Source organism: Megalobrama amblycephala, linkage group LG13 (genome assembly GCF_018812025.1).
Source record: "Megalobrama amblycephala isolate DHTTF-2021 linkage group LG13, ASM1881202v1, whole genome shotgun sequence".
In the NCBI taxonomy this organism is placed as follows: Eukaryota; Metazoa; Chordata; class Actinopteri; order Cypriniformes; family Xenocyprididae; genus Megalobrama; species Megalobrama amblycephala.
Genome location: NC_063056.1, coordinates 28,838,805 through 28,858,422, shown reverse-complemented (window position 1 = coordinate 28,858,422; position 19,618 = coordinate 28,838,805). Strand labels below are relative to the sequence as shown.

The 19,618-nt window shown below is 41.0% G+C and overlaps 1 protein-coding gene across 2 annotated transcripts; it reads left to right on the top strand.

Moving 5' to 3' along the window:
• The first annotated feature begins 241 nt into the window (after positions 1–241).
• On the top strand, positions 242–18,620 carry mms22l (MMS22-like, DNA repair protein). Of its 2 annotated transcripts, XM_048153649.1 has the most exons (26): positions 242–396; positions 482–582; positions 719–920; positions 996–1,121; positions 1,214–1,266; positions 1,363–1,450; positions 1,568–1,745; positions 3,450–3,543; positions 3,645–3,775; positions 3,885–3,998; positions 4,072–4,248; positions 4,329–4,391; positions 4,552–4,671; positions 5,882–6,117; positions 8,815–9,324; positions 13,689–13,876; positions 14,158–14,308; positions 14,402–14,532; positions 15,599–15,738; positions 15,816–15,972; positions 16,096–16,265; positions 16,872–17,083; positions 17,241–17,407; positions 17,961–18,057; positions 18,141–18,308; positions 18,440–18,620. In XM_048153649.1, the coding sequence occupies exons 3-26, from the start codon at positions 745–747 to the stop codon at positions 18,513–18,515; spliced, it is 3,723 nt and encodes a 1,240-aa protein (XP_048009606.1). In that variant the 5' UTR covers positions 242–396; positions 482–582; positions 719–744; the 3' UTR covers positions 18,516–18,620. The 2 variants fall into 2 exon arrangements, with proteins under 2 accessions (XP_048009606.1, XP_048009607.1); XM_048153650.1 differs by lacking the exon at positions 482–582 and having other exon boundaries at positions 255–396.
• The last annotated feature ends 998 nt before the right edge of the window (positions 18,621–19,618 follow it).

Genomic DNA, 19,618 nt, shown 5'->3' with positions numbered 1-19,618 from the left:
ACAGACCAATGCACTTAAAAGACGTATTAATGCATCATCGCCTCTCCTATTTCTTAACTGTCAGCGTGGAGCAGCGATTTTAACGACACATTTCGCATGTAATGTCAATATATTGTCATCGTATTTGTTCTGAATTCATTAATACGCTTCATTACTAACAATAACAAGAGCGCGCACAATAACTTCAAGATTTTCAATCGCTGTTTCCAATGCAGTAATATTATAACAGTTCCTGACCACGCCCCCGAGAACTTCTGACCAATCAAAGAGTGGCTTGGGTGACCGACACGTCCGTGCGCATGCGCAGTTGTTGGTATGACTGTAGCGCGGGAGAGCATTGATACACTGGGAAGAAGGTCATTCATAGACGCAGTAGTTGTTGTCAACAGTGTTGAAGTAAGTGTTATTACATTTGAAATGACTGAAATAGTTGTATATGTTAAGAAATATTGGTTTCTCTTTCTATTGACACAATTTCCAGGTCGATAGCTGGCAATTTAGCGGTTCGAAAGAGAAGTGTTCACTGCTGAAAACAACAACTTAAAGGAGCCTCAGCTATTTGCTGGTCTTTTCTGGTTTAAGGTTGTCTTACAGCCTGACTTTTTTGGTTACAAATTTGTATTAAATGGTTGTTTGATTACATTGGTCGGTTTAATTTGTTGGTAAAAGTGGTTTTGTTGTATGGAGTTGCATTATTTTCATTGTCTATATTCAACAGCCAGTGGTCTGTTCCACCCTGTTGACATGGAGGGTGAATTCTCGCAGTCCCTCACCCCACCTGTGTCCCCGTCTGCTCTGGATCATTATGGTGAATCTGCTCCCAGTCGGCCTCCCTGCTTCACCTGTGCTTATGAACCAAATAGAGAAGAGTCAGGACGACTGTCATCAAATGGCTACATCAGCAGAGGAGCCCTGAAGAGGTTCGTATTTAGTCCAGATGATATAATCTGTGTCAACCTGTATATTAAACTCATATCCTATTTTTCCATGATTAGGTTGTTGTTAAAGCTCGATCCAGCTCCTGTGGATTTTGAGGGGGACACGGTTGATATTTTTGACTTCCCGTGGGTGACGGAAACAGCGCTGGTAGAATCTACCAAACTTCTGTTTGGCTTGTTTAGGTAGGAGTGCAGGTGTGTTGGCTCTGGAGGATTGCCATGTTGTCTGCTGAAACAGGAAGTCTGCTAATTTGACAATCTGTCTTTCCTTTCAGACAAAAGGTGTTAAAACTGGAGACGCTGGTGCAGTCCAGCTCGCATGATTTTGGTAAGCATCTGGAGACAGTCGTGTTAAGAAAAGTTGTTGCATTCCAACAATACGTTTGTCGTTGAAATATGAATAAGTATGTTTTGATGGTTTCAGGTCAAGCAAGCGGTCTTCATTATGAGGCAGAGGAACTCAGACAGCAGTGTGTGCTATTCCTCAGCTATATCAAAGTCTTCATTTACAGGTACACGTTTTAGAGAGGTCAATGGTTTTGATCTGTCAGTGTCAACATGTGCTGTAGCTTGGTAGTACAAGCGTAATAATATCAGAAATAGGTTTCATGTTGTGTTTTGATCACCAGGTTTTTGGAGCCCTCACAATCCCTATATGAAGGTCCTGTTCACCCCTTTAAAGACACAGAAGCTCAACTGCCCTCAGTTTTGCTGGAGGAGCTCTTCAGTATCACACTGCTTATTGGACGAATCAAAAATCTGCCAGCCAATGTCCAGAGTGCTTTTACGATTCAGCATCAGGGGAAGGTACTGCAGAACATGTTTGTCATGAGATATCAAGTCGAGCTGGGCAATATAGTTAATATAAAATGATACCTTTCTGCCTTTTGATGGTATTTTTTTTTTATAGGAATCATCATTTGACTGAACAGCCATTGTGGCCAAGTTGATTAAAAACGCAGTTAAATGCATTTAATAATAATAATAATAATAATAATAATAATCAACCTTGTTTGCTACTAAATTATGTTAAAGGTGCCCTAGAATTAAAAATTGAATTTATCTTGGCATAGTTAAATAACAAGAGTTCAGTACATGGAAATGACATACAGTGAGTCTCAAACACCATTGTTTCCTCCTTCTTATATAAATCTCATTTGTTTAAAAGACCTCTGACGAACAGGCGAATCTCAATATAACACTGACTGTTACGTAACAGTCGGGATCATTAATATGTACGCCTCCAATATTTGTATATGCCAGCCCATGTTCAAGCATTAGACAAGGGCAGGACGTCTGGATCTGTGCACAGCTGAATTATCAGACTAGGTAAGCAAGCAAGGACAACAGCGAAAAATGGCAGATGGAGCAATAATAACTGACATGATCCATGATAACATTATATTTTTAGTGATATTTGTAAATTGTCTTTCTAAATGTTTCATTAGCATGTTGCTAACGTACTGTTAAATGTGGTTAAAGTTACCATTGTTTCTTATTGTTTTCACAGAGACAAGACTGTCGTTATTTTCATTTTTTAAACACTTGTAGTCTGTATAATTCATAAACACAACTTCATTCTTTATAAATCTCTCCAGCAGTGTGTAATGTTAGCTTTACCCACGGAGCACTATCAAACTCATTCAGAATCAAATGTAAACATCCAAATAAATACTGTACTTACGCAATTAGACATGCTGCATGACGAACACTTTGTAAAGATCCATTTTGAGGGTTATATTAGCTGTGTGAACTTTGTTTATGCACTGTTTAAGGCAAGCGTGAGCTCTGTGGGCGGGGAGCGTGAGCATTTAAAGGGGCCGCAGCCTAAATCGGCTCATATTTAATGATGCCCCAAAATAGGCAGTTAAAAAAATCAATAAAAAAAAAATCTATGGGGTACTTTGAGCTGAAACTTAACAGACACATTCAGGGGACACCTTAGACTTATATTACATCTTTTAAAAAGACGTTCTACGGCACCTTTAAATCAATACAGGAAGAGTGACATTTGATCATTTTTGCTTATATGAACCAATATAACTACATCATATACCTGTAATCAGCAATATTTACCTTTTAAATACACTACCATTCAAAAGTTTGGGGTCAGGAATATATTTTTTAAATGTTTTTGAAAGAAGTCTCTTATGCTCACAAAGACTGATTAAATTTTAAGTAAACAATAATTTTGTGAAATATTTTCAATTTAACTTTTCTATTTTAATATATTTTAAAATGTAATTTATTCCTGTGATGGCAATGGTTGTTTTGTTAAAAGAGACAAGTTGAAAGAATTCAATTTAATCAGAAATTAACCAGAACTTTATCAGCATTTTTGCAATTACAATATCTCTATCTTAACACATGTATAATGAATACGATACACACAATATTGGTTGACTTTAGATCTGCAACTGTGCACCAATCATATTTTATCGTATTACTCACCATAGTAGCAAAAGAAAGTGGCATACGGGAAAGAAACTAACAGTGTCACCCACTTTACAGCTCTTTCCTCCATCTTGGCAATTATTGCATCTGCACCTGGACATCCTCTGGTCTGTTCTGGAGATCCTGCACCTGTTAGAGCAAAGAATGATGGGTATGTTGCAATAGGTGAAAATGGGGTGAGATCGTAGATCACACATGTGATCCTGAATCTTAGTCATACTAATGAGTTTTGGATCTTGATGATTTCGAAAGGTCAGGTAGTTTACGCACACCAGTTCGTGAATTTGACAGGCGAGACGCTCACAAACATCAGTCTGTTTGAGGACCAGGTCAACAACCTGCTCTGTGATCTCATTGGTCTGGCGATGAACAAATATAATAAGGTTTGTTTTTTTAACAGATATAGCAAACATTGTGTTGTAAAGGTTAGGTGGTTGAATCTTTTATACTCTCTCTCTCTCTCTCTCTCTCTCTCTCTCTCTCTTTCTGTAGGTGAGACCAACAGAGACTCTGAACACTCATCACTATCACTGCCTCTGCACAAAGGAATTATGGATTCTTCTCATGCATTTACTGGAGCACAGGAGCAAAACCATACACACTCAGGTTAGAACATACACATTCTGCAAGGATAATAGTTTAGTATGATTCTTGATTCTAATTTTACTTTTCATTCCAGTCTTTTTGGAGTTATGTAAATGCCCTGCTGCAGACTGTTCTGAAGGGGACTCCTCCAGGAGACCGTGACCCAGGGCTTCCCATGCACTGTAAAGATCCTGAGGGCTTCTCCTGGTGGCTGCTCACACACCTGGCCCAGATTGGGATGCACAACCGAAATGGCACTGTTCAACAGGAGGTAGATCAACACTAACTAGTATCACATGATGAGATGTCATTAATTTTGGATGAACTATAATGGTAGGTTTGTTGTTTCAGAAACAACTTGAGGATAATTGGAGTTTTGTCATCGGGCTGCTGAAGTCTAGCTGTGATCCAAAGGTGATTACAATAATATTGCATATTCTGTGTATTATGTGTTTATTTGGTTAATATGCTTGTTTACCTTATCTGGTGTTTATGAGTTGCATTGCAGCAGATACTTTTTGTACTGTGCACACATGTCTTCTGAAAGGTAAATGACAATGTGGTTATATTTCAGAAAGCTGCACAAGAAGAGCAGATACGAATGGTGGTCCATTGCTGCCTCAGCCTCAGCTTAATGTGGGGCCCAAACGTCAGTGCTGTCACAACGCTCTGGGAATATTACAGCAAAAATCTAGTGAGTCATTGCGGCGAGATCACATTCACATTTAAGTATTATTTCAGTTATTGGAAGCATGATGTATAGTGACATCCAAAGTCCACATTTTTTTCTCTATTTAAATCTGAAAATCAAAAAGTTAAGAACGTTTAGATTTAAATGGAAATAATAATAAAGCTTTAATAATTTAAAAACATATTATATTATTGTAAATAATAATATATTCATATCAGCTCATTACTGCAAGATCACATTCACAGCTAAATATTATTTTAATTATATTTCAGTTTTATTATATTATATTATATTATATTATATTATATTATGATTTTGATGTCCATCCTGATAGATCCCTGCTAAATCAGATTGTTTTGCAGAGTTTTTAATAGACTTGAAGAATATATTCAGTAAATTGAAGAACATTTGATATAGACTTGACTTTAATGCTTTGATTAGATCAGCATAAAAGACACCCTTCTATACGACTTCTAAAGGCCCCGATATACTTCTAAAGGCCCTGATATACTTCTAAAGGCCCTGATAAGCAAAATTGAAGAACAAACTGGTGTGATGTCATTTTGAACAAAATCAGGCCAAAATGAATTTTGTTTGGAGCTCGTTTTGGGAGTTCGAAATATCTTGCCAAAGAAACTTTCCAGAAAAGTTTGCTCCAGTTGGTAAACCCTTTTGAAGTACCATTGGTCTATGGCGATGACATTATAGGTAGAGGTGGCTCTGTGCCTCCTTTGACATGGAAATCTGCTCCAGTTCATTTCTTCTGTTCAGTCCGTCGAGGTAAGATGTCCGCTTGTAAAAAAAAAAACATAAATACACTGGAGAGCTGTTTTTAAAGTAGAAAGTGTAACACTATGTTTTTATGTTTAATACTGGAAAGCTGCTTGATTTTAAGCAATCTATTGTATAAAGTGGTATATGAATAAACATGATGTGACTGGACTGGAGAGCATCACTATGATCAGAAGCTTTCTTAACTGCTGTTTTTTCACCACTGTCATTTTTGTTGTGTTTTTATTTTGTTATTGAGAGGAAAGTGTGCAACACATATCTACATATTCATCTTAACGCCACTCTCAGCAGTGTGGACGGTATTGGGATGTTCGCTGGGCACGTATTTCAAAATTCTTTTTATCCCTGAGCAAAGAACTTCACAGTGAGTATATTGGGGTCTTAATTCTGTACTCTCTCTTCTCTTTTCATGTGCACACAGAACGGCTCTTTCACTGTGCCATGGTTAGGTGTGTCGGGGCTGGGCAGTATCAGCAGGACTCCCCTCTGTCTGTTGCAGCAGGCTAAGAGCTGCTGTAGCCCTGCTTCTGTCGGCTCCAGCTCTCACACGCAGCTCTACCGCTCAACCAACTCCTTCCATATCTTTCTGCGAATTCTGGCCCTTCACCTGAGCCAAGAACATGCTGGCGGTGCCCCCTGGAGACAGATCAAGGGCAGGTGAGAATGTGCCTTGGGACTATTTTCAAAGTTAAGATTTTGTCACCTCTGTGTGCTGATCTCAGATCTGTCATCAATCCATTTTGCCTGGTAGGGCTCTGATGAGAGGCTGAAACGAACAAAATTTGGATAATGAATTTTTCTGTCTGGACCGTGCTCAGCCGTGCTGCAACCGCGAAGGCTAATTAGCTAACGAGCATAGCAGTTAATTCACCTTAACGCAGGCGATCGGCTTCCAGCAGTGGCGTGGCGGAGGCTGACTTGGCTGGCTTCAGGACCACCTCCTCCTCCCCATACACACACACACACAAACACACATGCCACACGGGGAGGTGTGGGCTGTGTGCTGATGGCACTCGGGCTTGGAGCGCGCTCGGTGGGAGGCACGGCGCACGGCGCATTAATGAGATCGGCAGGGAGTGCGTTCAAGCTCGTACTCTGGGAATGAGCAGCATCTGCTCGTGGCAGGCACAAAAAAAAGCTGTCTGTGATAAACAAACAAACAACCGGACAGACAGGCGAAAAACGCAAACAATATCTCGACAGCCTTCCGTTTCTCTTTGGCTCATTCTCTATCTCTGGTCAGTCTCTAAAAGCTTGCGCCACACTTTCTTGCTCCACGTCTATCTGTAGCCGTGATGTGGCCCGACTCCCCACAGCCTTGCGTGATGTGTTTTTGTCCAAACATTAAACGGATGCTCAAAGGCCTGCTTGTAGTGCAGTGTGTTTATGGAACCTGCAGGGTTCTGTTTGGGCCAAACAGTCAACAGTAGAAAGAAGGGGGGGTAGTGGAGGGGTTCAATATTGATTTCTCCTCCTGTGCTGCAGCAAATTGAGCCACACACGACAGTGCAGCTACCACTGTGTGCCTGAGTGTTTCTGACATTTAACATGGTCTTTTAAAGGCATTTCACCGTGGTGCCCGGAGGATCAAACAACACACACACACACACACACACACACACACACACACACACACACACACACACACAGAAGCAAACTTGCACACGTTGCTCACAGGCACACAGCTCTCCAGGAAGACTGAACGTCTGGAGGAGGTTAGCGATGAGTTGAGTGCTTAGGTTAGAGTGAAAGTGTTGTTGAAATGTTTGATCCTGATAGACCCCAACACCTGTTTCACAGCTTTTTAAATGTATGGCAGCATTTGTGTGGTGGAAATATCATTGGAATGGATTAAATATTGATCAGTCTTGAGTCCATAAGGACACTTTGGTATATTGTAGACATTGATTGTACATTACGGCATAGAGTATAGCCAACTACAAAATCTGGAAATAAACTTTTAGGATTTTTTTTTTTTAATTTTGTTATTTTGGTAATATCATTTAGGGCACAACTATAAAGATGACCCATGGTGTGACACTATTTTACATTTTATTGATATTTTACAGCCATTTTTTACACATCATTGCTAACTTAAAGTTGGCATGAAATGAAAATGCATACTGTCATTTTATGAATGTCTTATTGTGAATATTCATGCATGTTCTTTTTGTTTTGTTTTTTGTTTTTTTACCTTGTAATGCTAATCATAATGTCATAACTCTAACAACAGACTTATATGGTGACGTATGTCAGACTTCTCCAATCCTTTAGTCCCTGTCTTACAATCAACTGCAAGCTCACATTCAGCTAACATAAATATTTATATTATGATAGCCTTATTTTTACTAGCAGCCTCAGAATTTTAGACTCTGTAAATTAAGATAAAAATTTCAACTGTTTTGCACTTTAGATGATCTGTTTGTTCAGCAACTGTAGCAAATGATGGGAACATAAAATTTATAGATATAATATTGATTTGTTAAAGGATTAGTTCACTTTCAAATGAAAATTACCCCAAGCTTTACTCCCCCTCAAGCCATCCTGGGTGTGTATATGACTTTCTTCTTTCTGATTGACACAATCGGAGGAGATATATTAAAAATATCCTGAAGCATCCGAGCTTTATAATGGCAGTGAGCGGTGTCGAGTATGAGCTGAAGAAAGTGCCTCCATCCACATCCATTCATCATAAACATACTCCACACGGCTCCGGAGGTTTATAAAGGCCTTCTGAAGCGAAGTGATGCGTTTGTGTAAAAAGAAAACCCATATTTAACAAGTTAAGTAAAATATCTAGCTTCCACCAGACCGCCTTCCGTATTCTACTTACGAAGAAAGTGTAAAACTCTTGCTGTTTAAAAAGCTTACGCTACGTCCTACGCATTTCTTATTCAACTTACGGAAACTCAGTGACGCCAATTCCTTTTTTCCTTAATTTGAATACGGAAGGTGGTCTGGCGGAAGCTAGATATTTTACTTCATAACTTGTTAAATATGGATTTTTTTTTAATTATTTTTTTATTTTTTTTACACAAACTCATCGCTTTTCTTCAGAAGGCCTTTATTAACCCCTCCACCCCCCGTGTGGAGTATGTTTGTGATGGATGTGGATGGAAGCACTTTCCTCATACTCGTTGATCCCGCTTACTGCCACTATAAAGCTCAGATGAGTCAGGATATTTATTATTATATCTCCGATTGTGTTCATCAGAAAGAAGAAAGTCGTATACACCCAGGATGGCTTGGGCTAATTTTCATTTGAAAGTAAACTAATCATTTAAGTTAATTATAAACATCATATTAGCAGTGTTTATTCCACATCATGACCATGTCTGTCTCGCATGTCCACAGACTCTACTCAAAGTTCCACCAGAGGCGGATGATGGAGCTCTCTGACACTGGCCTTCTGCACTTCCTGCTGCTCTTCCTGGTCTTGGCGCAGTGTGCAGAGTTGGAGGACGTGGCCAGCCGAGCGTGCGACTTACTCGCTATGCTGCCCGCCGACTCCACGCCCCCAGCCCTGCGTGCGCTGCAGTGGAGAGGCCAGCTGGCTCTCGTGCTGCTGTATTTGGAGAAGGGACTGGATGCTGGCGCGTTGGCGGAGCAGTTGGCCGCCTACTTCAGCCAAGCGGCCCGCGAGTTCTACCTGAAGACCACCGAGCCTTCGCGCAAGCTAGCTCTCTGGACGCCACTTAGCTCGTACCTAGAGGGGGTGAGCGAGGTGTTCGAGACGAGTCCTAATCTTACGCTGTCAGAGGAGAGGCTTCTGAACGAGGGCTTTGGACTGCTGCTGCCTGCCTGCCGCCAGTCAGAGCTCAGCTCAGCTTTGGGCTTCCTGCAGACGGTGCTGGCGCAATTACGGTGAGAGTACACACACGTTAAGATGTGGCAGTTCCTCGAACACACAAACACACAGTGATCCCAGAAGCTTATACATATGGCACCCTGGCCCCCACGCAGCTCAAATCTCTCCCCTGCATCCCTTGTATGTTGACAATGGCTTGATTGTGCCGTAGTTACAACGCAGTGTGTGGAGATAAGCTTATCCATTGTGCACAGAGCCCCTGTAAGGTCCCCTGTGCATCTCTAGGGGCCTGCGGCACCTGGGTCAGCCCGTACAGGTGCTGGAAGAGAGCTGTGTTGAGTTTCAGCCCATGGGTCCAGTCCTGGATGGAGATGGCTGAGTGTGGACTGAGCTGAAGGGAGGGATGAGTTCATGGCAGGGACATCGGTGTAACTTACACGGCTAACGGTGTCAGAGGTGGCTAGGGTGCGATCAAGTAAGGTGTCCGAGTTTGAGAGCGCGCACACACACACAGTCCTCCAAGGTAAAGAATCCACTGCTTAAGTGTCCACTATTCTCATTTTACCCATCTAACTCTGAATCACTTTAACGCTACTAATTCCCACAATTCCCAGGCAGGGTCTCAAGGTGGGGGGGCCACTCATTTGCACATTAATGGCGATAAAACTCAGGCGAGTACGTTTTTCCCGAACGGGCTCACATTGGCATGAAGATCCCGCTGACCCATTTTAAAGGGACAGGGCGCACTTCAACGTGTCCTTACAAATTACTCTTAATTTCACCATGTTTCTGTTGTATCGTTTTTATTAATGCGTTTTCACTGACGCAATTAATGCGTTATTATGTGGACTGGTAAATTGAACCTTGGCTTCATTACGGCTGTTAGGTTGGAGGCAGCATGCGCAAGCCTTGCGTGAATTAGCAAGCATGCGGCTACAGGGCGATGTAAGGCAGACTGTAACTGACGGATGATTCACGCAGATAACACAGGCCAGGCTCTAGTCACGCTCTAATTCTCCTCATCGCATTCCCTGTCACGATCCTCTGTGTGTGTGGGCAGTGAGATCGCAATGGTGACCCCTGCAGCACGGTGGCGCCTTTGCCAAGTGACTAATCGAGTTCTCGCCAATCGATTAATCTGGTTCCTTCCCACTGCGCTTTCAACCGTGCGCCGCATCTCCCCTCAGGAAAACGGAGAGCGTGGTGACACTGAGGCCAAGAAGGGAGGTGGTGAGCATTATCTCTGTGTTTCTCTGTTTCTGTTCAACACAGCAGGGGCTGTTTGTCAAACTCATTTAAGAACACAAACCAGTTTTTACTTGCCTTAAAATAGAGTTAAGTTACATCACAGCCATGAACTATAATTTGCTACTTGCTATCCAGTTCCAGGTGGTATTAGTGGGCCAGACGTTTGTTTGGATAAAAATCAGTGTTTTTGATCCATTTTCTAGGAAGAGAATGACATTTTAAATGATGTTTTACATTTTGCATAAGGGTTTTCAGAAAAAATACAATAATATTAAATTAATATTATTTTCAAGTTAATATGGTTTTTGTACAATGATAACATAAATACTAATTACTTAATTTAAACAATATGTTGTCTTTGTAATATCACACCTTTTCTTTTTTCACAATATATACTACCATTCAAAAGAAAGAAATTAGTAGTTTTATTGAGCAAGAATGCAATAAATTAATCAAAAATGACAATAAAGACAGCTGTAATGATTCTGTAAAGATTTCTGTTTCAAATAAATGTGCTGTTGAACTTTCTATTTATCAAAGAATCCAGAAAAAAATGCATCACGGTCTGCCTAAAAATATTAAGCAGTGTTTTCAACTGATAATAATAAGAAATGTTTCTTGGGCATCAAATCAGCACATTAGAATGATTTGAAACCAATGATCTAGCATATAGATGGCCTCAAAACTAACACAACTTGAATTTTGATTTCAAGAGATCTTTGAATTCTGCGTTGAAAACTTGGCTAGGATGCATTTTGCTGTTAATTAATATTCAGCGTGCTTGAATTACATTAATTGTACAGAAATGTTCCCTAGAGCAAATAGACCCTAGAGCCTTACTGATGGGAATTTTATTCAATAACTCTTCAGTACTCAGTTTACCCTTGAAATGTTGAAGTTGAAAGACTAAAACCTTTAAGACTCAATGAAATGGTTTGACGGATGCTTGTGTTGACGTATTTACTATTGAAATGTTTTCATCTGCTTTAAGGAGCACACTAGCATATAGATTAGCCTCAAAAACTTCTTTCACAAAATTTCATGGGGTCCATCTCCACCCCACTGTAGTGTACCCACTTACTATTTTGAAAGGCAGATTAGCCGATACTATAACATATGCATGGTCAGAAATAAGTACTATTGCTTAATGTCACAGTGAAGGACGTGGTCCTCCATCAACGCGGGGTGTGTGTTGAGCGATACCGAGATATCGGAGCTTTCGCGCTGTCAGATGGCGTGCTCACGATGCTTATCTGAGTGTGTGATTCCGTGTGTCAGTTTACACGAGGGCGCCCGGCATGATCGTGTAAGTCTGTGTGTACGTTCCAGAGGTGTGTGTTCAAAATCTGTGCTGCAGTCCGGGGAGAGATTAAACGAGTGTTCAGATGGTATGGGGTGTGTGCGTGTAAGACGCCGCAGTGAGGGGATTAAGTGGGGTCTCTGACGATGTCTTGTACAATGAGGGTTGATGGGTGTGAAAGGCCCATTCCGCCGCGGTAACGAAGCTAATGAATTCACTCTCTAATCGATTGTCTCAGCTCTCCGTGGATTAGATGCAACCTTGCTGGAAGGCGCAAAGGTGTGTGCATGTGCGCGCACACGTGACGCTCACCCCGGCCCTTTCCTGGCGCTCTCGCTTTCATCGCTGAGAATGACAGGACAGGAGGATCATCTCCAGTCTAAATGAGATTACAGCCCCTTCAGCTGCTTATCTGAGCTAATGCCAGCCGCTGCAGAGCCAGACTCGTGCTCTCAGCCTCCCATTCAGACCCAGCCTCACAGCTACCGCCAGGCCACGGAGGAACCGCTTGCCCCACACCAGCGCACACCGTCTAATCCCTCTGTCCAGAGAGATGAGGAGAATTCACAGAGAAAGAGAGGGCAGAGGGGGACGGAGATAATACAGAAAGTGAGAAAGCCAGCAGTCAAATTTAAGAAGGCTGTAATAAGGATGAATCTGGAAAGATGAGATGGGGGAATTAAACATAAGAACTTTTGTGAGATTTAAGAAGAAGAGAGGGACGATTATTTTCAAGCTCTTCATGCTTGTTTTCAGTCTGCAAAAAAATAAAGGTTAATGCAACTACGATAAATTTCAAACTCTGGCTGACCAGTTGTCAGGTGTGTGCGCTGTCCTGATTATGGGGAAAAAATGGGAATGGCAATGGGACAAACATCAAACTGCTCCTCACATCTGCCCAACCATTATCTCATATATAATTTTTTTATTTTTAAGCTCCTCTTTTTCTTTGTAACATAAAAGCAGTTGAAAAAGCAGTTTGTTGACATGTCGTCAAGAATTCTTTCCCATGCTGCTATTGAGCAAGTGTTTGTAAGAACAAATTTGGAACCAAGGAGGTCAAGAACAGTTCAGTGTCCAGATTTGCTGTTTTGGAAGGCATATTAGCCATTCAAAAGTAGCAAAGTATTCTGACTAATATATATTTTTTCAAAAATAATATATTTTTACATAAAATATTTGTATATATTATCACATATAATGTAGTTTAAATAATTTATATAATAAATATAGTTATGTTTAGGATACTTATATAATATACGTGTAGTACAGAAGTTTGGGGTCAGAAATATATTTTTTTTTGAAAGAAATACTTTGTTTTTAACTTTCGATTTATCAAAGGATCCTGGAAAACAATGTATCACGGTTTCAACCAAAATACTAAGCTGTGCAACTGTTTTCAAAATTGATGATGATAATAACAAATGTTTCTTTATCGCCAAATCAGAGCATTTTAATGATTTCTGAATGATCATATGATACTGAGGCCTGAAAATTCTGCTTTTCCAGAAGAGGAATGAATTATATTTTAAAATATATTAAAATGGAAAACCTTTAATTTATTTTCACAATATATTTTTATCAAATAAATGCAGCCTTGGTGAGCATAACAACTTTCTTTCAGAAACATTACAAAAATCCTACTGACCCCAAACATTTGAATGGTAGTGTATTTAGAATATTTGTAATATATGTAGCCACTTTCAGTTCATTATAAATCATTATTCAAGGTTTTCAGTACCTATTTTTTTTTCCCCCATTTTGTTGTTTCTGGAGGAATTGGTTGTAAAGTTCTCACCAACACTACAGCAGAGAAACTGCAAGTCTTGAAGTGTGCACTTGGCGTTAATCTGTTTCTGCTTCTCTTTTTAGGAGAGTTCACCAGCGCTGTGGACAGCCGTCACACTCCGTAGAATCTCCCGGTTGGGCTCCTCTCCCCAGCGTGGCTAAAGAGCGCCACCAAGCGGTGGCAGCAACACTCTGGTCCCACTTCTTCCCCTTCCTGTGCAGCATGAGGCTTTCCCAGACCCCCCCGCTACAGCTCGCAGACGCCGCAGCAGGTCAGGGAAACGGAGAAAATGAACTCTTGTTCTCTCAGGGGCTCTCTTTGCATGGCTGCCTTTTCTCTGTGGGCTATGCTCTAAAAGAGCTGAATAGAAGGGAATTTTGTGCATGTGCAGCCGTTCTGATGCACACATCCACGAGAACTCATCAGTGTGTGGTTTTTTTTGTTTGTTTTTTTTTTTTTTTGTTTTTTTTTTTGGTCGGGGGGTCTTTCTTATTCGAGAATTAGAAATGTGGGAATGAATGTGTAAAATCTAATAGTATTTTATATTATTAGGCTTCACACTTTTGGCATTAGACATGCCTGGCTCTGCCCCTCAAAACCTACAACCCCACCCCATCCAGTCCATTATGCAGAGCTTCGGCTGGGATGAGATGCTCCACCCCCTGCTGGTAACCCACTATCTAAATCATCTGCTGCAAAATGGGTGAGTGTCTTTTCTCCATTTACTCTTTCTTCCTGTGTGTAGTTAAACTGGTTCTACTGTGAGTGTGAGTTCAATTCTTCTTCTCTCTCACAGAGAGCTGGTCAGTTGGGTCAGCTGTGGGCCAGGCTCAGGTTCAGCCCAGGCTTTGTGTGTGCGTGCCTGGATCCGCTGTGTTCTACAACAGTACCTCCATAAAAGTCAAGATGCCCCAGATACGAGAGCAGGTACAAAGATCTCAAGTCATACCGGTATCACATGTGGTGAAACAGATAAATCATGTAAAAATATAAATTCTGTCATTTACTCAACGTCATGTCATTCCAAACTTGTATGACTTTCTGGTTTTGGTTTTGGTAAAAACAACATGATGTATAATAAATGTTAACAGTGAAATTGTGGCTATCCTGCACTTAACACTTCGGTCAAAGTCCCTTTCAAGGAAAGTCAGCAGACATATTTGTAACTCCTAGAGGCAGCTATTTTAGGCATGCAAGACCAGCTCATATCTACTTGAATGGGAAAATACTGAAATCTCACTGAAAACTCACATTTAAATAACATTTTAAATCAATAACAAAACCTGACTTATGAATTATGTCCCATAAATGTTGTTTTTTTACACCCAAATAGTAAATAAACATATATTTCAGATCCAGCCAATGCGCATATTCAGTCCTAAGCATCTCAGGACACTGTTTCTATGGGAACCAGAGCATCTAACAGCAGCTGCAGTGATGCGATGACTTTAACAATTGGTGATAACCAATTTTTCCCATTCATAGTAATAAGAGTGAACCAACTTGCAGTCCCATAGTGGTTCTCCTGATGTTTTATGACTGTTGGCAAACCAATGTAAAAGATGCATTTCCTACTGGACTGTATGGAACACAAGAGCAATGGCAGCTGGCACGATTTTACTGTTAAAATTGCTTAAATATCATGTTTTGCACCAAAACCGACTGGAGCACTTAGAAAACGATCAGTGAGTCTCAGATACTTTTTGTTGACACTATTAGGCCTTTATTAAGGGCTGAAGTCAGTCACAATATACTGCAATCAATTCACCCAACCAGATATTCATTAAATTATCTCAGAAGAAAAAAAAATCCACAGGAAAAAAAAGGAATGCCATACAGGTTTGGAACAACATGCATAATAAATTCTGATTGATTTTTCATTTTTGTGTAAATTATCCATTCAACCCCAAGTCGCTCACAAATGGTAGCGAATCGGTATTCTTAATATGATTTGGGTGGGTCAGAATGAGCAGCTGTGGTATCGTGTGTACAGGCAGAAGTCTGGATGAACAGCTGGCCGAGTTAACCAGACAGGTCCTACGGCTTCCAGAAGTGGAGTCTGTGCTGCAGAGAGCAGGCCTACATCCTGCTGCTGTCAAAGATCCCAAACCTGCAATGGCTGTGTTCATCAAGGTACACACACTCAAACCAGAAGCTCTAATATATAAGCCATACGGCATTGCCAACACTGTGTATTTGTGCTTTACTAGGCTGTGGGTCGATCATACTGTGAGCTCCAGATCCTCTCTGAGCGTTCTTCAATGGTGTCTCGAGCACTGGAGTATGTGGGAGACATCCTCAAATACATCAAGCCTTACCTTCTGAACAAGAGCCGAGAGGGTCTACAGCTGGCATACTGGACCATAGGTCTGTGCTCTTCGACACAATGTACTCTGTCTCTTCTTGTTAAATGCATCTTACGACTGAAGTAAAATGGGTTGCAAACAGCATGTTTACTATAAGTTTATGGTGGTTTTGTGCATTTTTCAGGCTGTTTGGTTAAGCACTGGAGTCACCTGTTGGCCACCTCCAGAGCCCAGCAATTGCTCTTTCGCATTGTAGATGTGCTCTTACTGCCCCACGCTCTAATCCAGCAGGACAGTGGCGCGCACACTCAAATGCTGTCGGCCCTCAAAGACAGTCTGCCTCTGTTCCTGCAGGTTAGCCCACCTCCTTCACATACTGTGCAAATCTGTGTTTAGACTGCTGAAACTATATCTAAAGGTCATTGTTGATTTCAGGTTTGTAGAAAATGGGGGATAAGTGTTAATTCCCTGACTGTCATAAGTACACAGTTCTGTCATGAAACTCTAGATGGCGCAGGCTGATGGGTCTTAACACAAGGAGATGATAATAACAGCATTAACTACTTGGCACAAGCTGATTGGTCCATGTCACATGAGCTTTTTGCTCACACATTTAAATGACTATTCGCTATAGCAGTTTACAGCACGCTTCAGAGTTCCTCTAAAGCTCTCCACCTTCCCCAGCTCCACCTGTATAGATCTGCTATGGGTTATTGATATTTGCTATTCATCAGCACTATGTCTTACTCGCAGCAGTGTATCGGTGTAATGATTGGCAGTAGCAAGTTCCTGTACTTGCTCTACAACAACAGCAGTAATCTACAGCAGCAGCAATTCAGCAGTAGCGTAGCAGATCTATTCCGCCATGCCCAAATACATTAACACTGTCATATCCATTACCATGCCAACAATCTTCCGAGAGTTGTCATGATAGATCTAATATTTTATTGGCATCTTCAGGGTTTGTCCATGGCGGTGAGTGTGTCCCATTCTCAGGGGGCGTACCTGAAGCAGCAGCTGCACAGTGTCATTTCCCAGTACCTGAGCCGCTTCCTCCCAGCCTCGCCCTCTACTGGAGCGGTGGTCAATCATCCTGTCCTGCTGGCAGCCTGCGAATCAACAGCCACCCAGCAGGGGGAAAGACTCAGAAGAAGCATTCTACATGTGCTGAGGTACGAGTCTTTTGTCTGTTTACATGATTTCATATTTATACCTAAATAAATAACAATAAATAAATCCTATGTAGCTTCTTACATAGTCTTGTAGAAGATGTCCAACCTTTCAGGAATAACTTCACACTAGTGTTACAATGAATACAATTTTCTGCAGAGATAACTTCCTCCAGTTTAAAGGTGTTGCTCCTCCCCCGCGACTCGCTGCCGTTCTCGCTTTCCTGTTGGAGCTGCTGAAAAGGAACAGCGACCGAGATCCTTCCTTACTCACGATACCCCTTCCTGTGGTGCTACGCTCACTGATGCTGGTCAACGAGGCACAAGGTAGGCAGAGACAAACCGTTTAAAGGCCCGTTCACACCAAGAACCATAGTTTATTAACGTGCGCTTCAGTCATGTTCTGACAACATAACTGCACCACTTTGTTTTGAGTCATTGATATAGTTCCTCTGTTAGCGTTATATATTACCGTTCATAAGTTTGGAGTTGGTGAGAATTTTTTTTTTTTCTTTGTACATGTTTTTGAAAGAAATCTCTTACACTCACCAAGGCTGCATTTATTTAAATTACAGTAAACCACAATATTTTGAAATATTATTACAATGTAAAATAACTAGGGGGGAGCCCAAAAATCTTTTTTTTTTTTTCTTCCCTCATTTATATGGTTACCCACCAGGCCTAATATGATCAGTAAAATGAATTCCTGAACCTTACTTTACCAAAACACTTAATAAAACAAGCAGTGAGACATTGCTAAAACATTGTAAACCCAGCAATAAGAGAGATCATCTTTGAAAAAGACCCTCTAACTACTGCTAAAAATTTAAATGGACTTTATTTCATTGTTATTTAATTAGTTCTGTTGTTTTTACCATAGTAAAGAGGCTGAGCACAGAGGTCACACAGCTTATTGTTGAGAGGTGCACTGTTGCAGTAGGAGAACAGCCATGTGAACACACCACTGCTATTCTACGGTAAGGTAGACACTACTCAGTGCTGCTTTAGAGACTGTACTCTCACTCGGAGTTACCTTTTCTTTTCTTTTTTTCTTTCCCAGGGCCTTCGTGGAAGAGAATGAAGGCGTATATGACCAACAAGTGTATAATGTTCTAGAAGTTGTAGCCGTCCTTCACCCCTCCACAGTGACGGCTCTTATTCCCTTTCTGTCCCTGAGCCTTAGAAAGACAGAGTGCAAGAGAGGTCTGGGAAAGAATACCTCACTCAGGTACGGCATTAGTAACCTACATGTCAGCTGAGAACTGAGAAGAAACCTGATGCTAAAACCAGTGCTATCCATTCCCATTTACTTTTTACTATGCATCATTTTTTCAACTTTAATCTCTTCTACTGTTTTAGGAATGGCTATAGGAGGTTGTTGGCCCTGCTTGGAGATGGCGGGCAGGCTGAGATGATTAGTTTAGAGGAAGACTGACTTCAGTGCATGCATCAACTCTCAATCCTCTGATGTAAACGTTGTACATGATGTAGACTTTAGTGGATTCATGTGTGGATATTGTGAATAAACTTTGTATGAATACCCTTGTGTTCTGACATCTGTCTTAGTAATACAGTGCTTTGGTTAGGGTGCTGATCAGAAATTAATTAGGTTGTTTGGTGCAAAATGCTGCCAAAATTTAAGATGTGGATGCAAAAAAATGAGTTCTTGTTAAAACTTAGTTGAGCAATATCACACAAGCCTGTTTTCCTGAATATTAGCATGATTGCAAATGTGTTGTTGATTTTAAAAAACGGTTTAATAAACAAGAACTTAATATTAAATGACTTACATTTTAGAGACAGTATTGTCCGTTTTTGCTTAGTTTCTCCAAAGAAAGTATTTCCAAACAAATCCACAGCAAAACCGTTTTCACAAAGGACATTGAGATAGCTTGCTTAAATAAAGCTTGCGATTAATCAGAAAATGCCCAGCCCCGTTTCTGCCAGTTGCATCTACAGTGAGATGTGTAATGGTCTACTATTATAAACAGCTCTTCTGGACTGTCCACTTTTCTGACAACTGAACTAGTAATCAAAATCAGTCACGAAACCACAAATATGACACCTATGGCTCAATCACCTCGACAGGAAACCTTTCCTTTAACTATTCATACTGTTTGCAATCTCCATGCAATTCTGGGCATAAATTGCCAAGAGCCTCTCATCACTCTCTACCTCCTACCCTTCTTTTGCTTCCCCTCTCCTCCGTCCCAATCATTCCTTCCATTTCCATCTCAGCTCCCGGTCCTCTCTTGCAGTCGCAGTGTGGCACAGGCATCACACTTCATTAGAGCAGAGCCATCAAATAAGCCACGCTGTCTCACTCACCTCAATCGCCGCGTATCTCTGTCACGTCGCTCTTTCATTCTCTGAGCTAATCTGAGTAACTATTTTATATGGTTTAACAGTTATGAGGTAAGTTCCACCACCTAAGATGACCAAATAGAATAATTGTTATAGTACAGTGAGAAATTAGCTCTGTTCCAACATTTAGGCCTATAAAAGCAGCTCATTTTTTCGTTACATTTTGATATTGAA

Bases quoted from the DNA above. Each gene is read 5' to 3' on its own strand.
- mms22l (XM_048153649.1), top strand. From the start codon at position 745: ATGGAGGGTGAATTCTCGCAGTCCCTCACCCCACCTGTGTCCCCGTCT. The intron at 1,746-3,449 runs GTACTGCAGAAC...CCCACTTTACAG, and splicing joins CGATTCAGCATCAGGGGAAG to CTCTTTCCTCCATCTTGGCA. The intron at 18,309-18,439 runs GTACGGCATTAG...CTACTGTTTTAG, and splicing joins GGAAAGAATACCTCACTCAG to GAATGGCTATAGGAGGTTGT.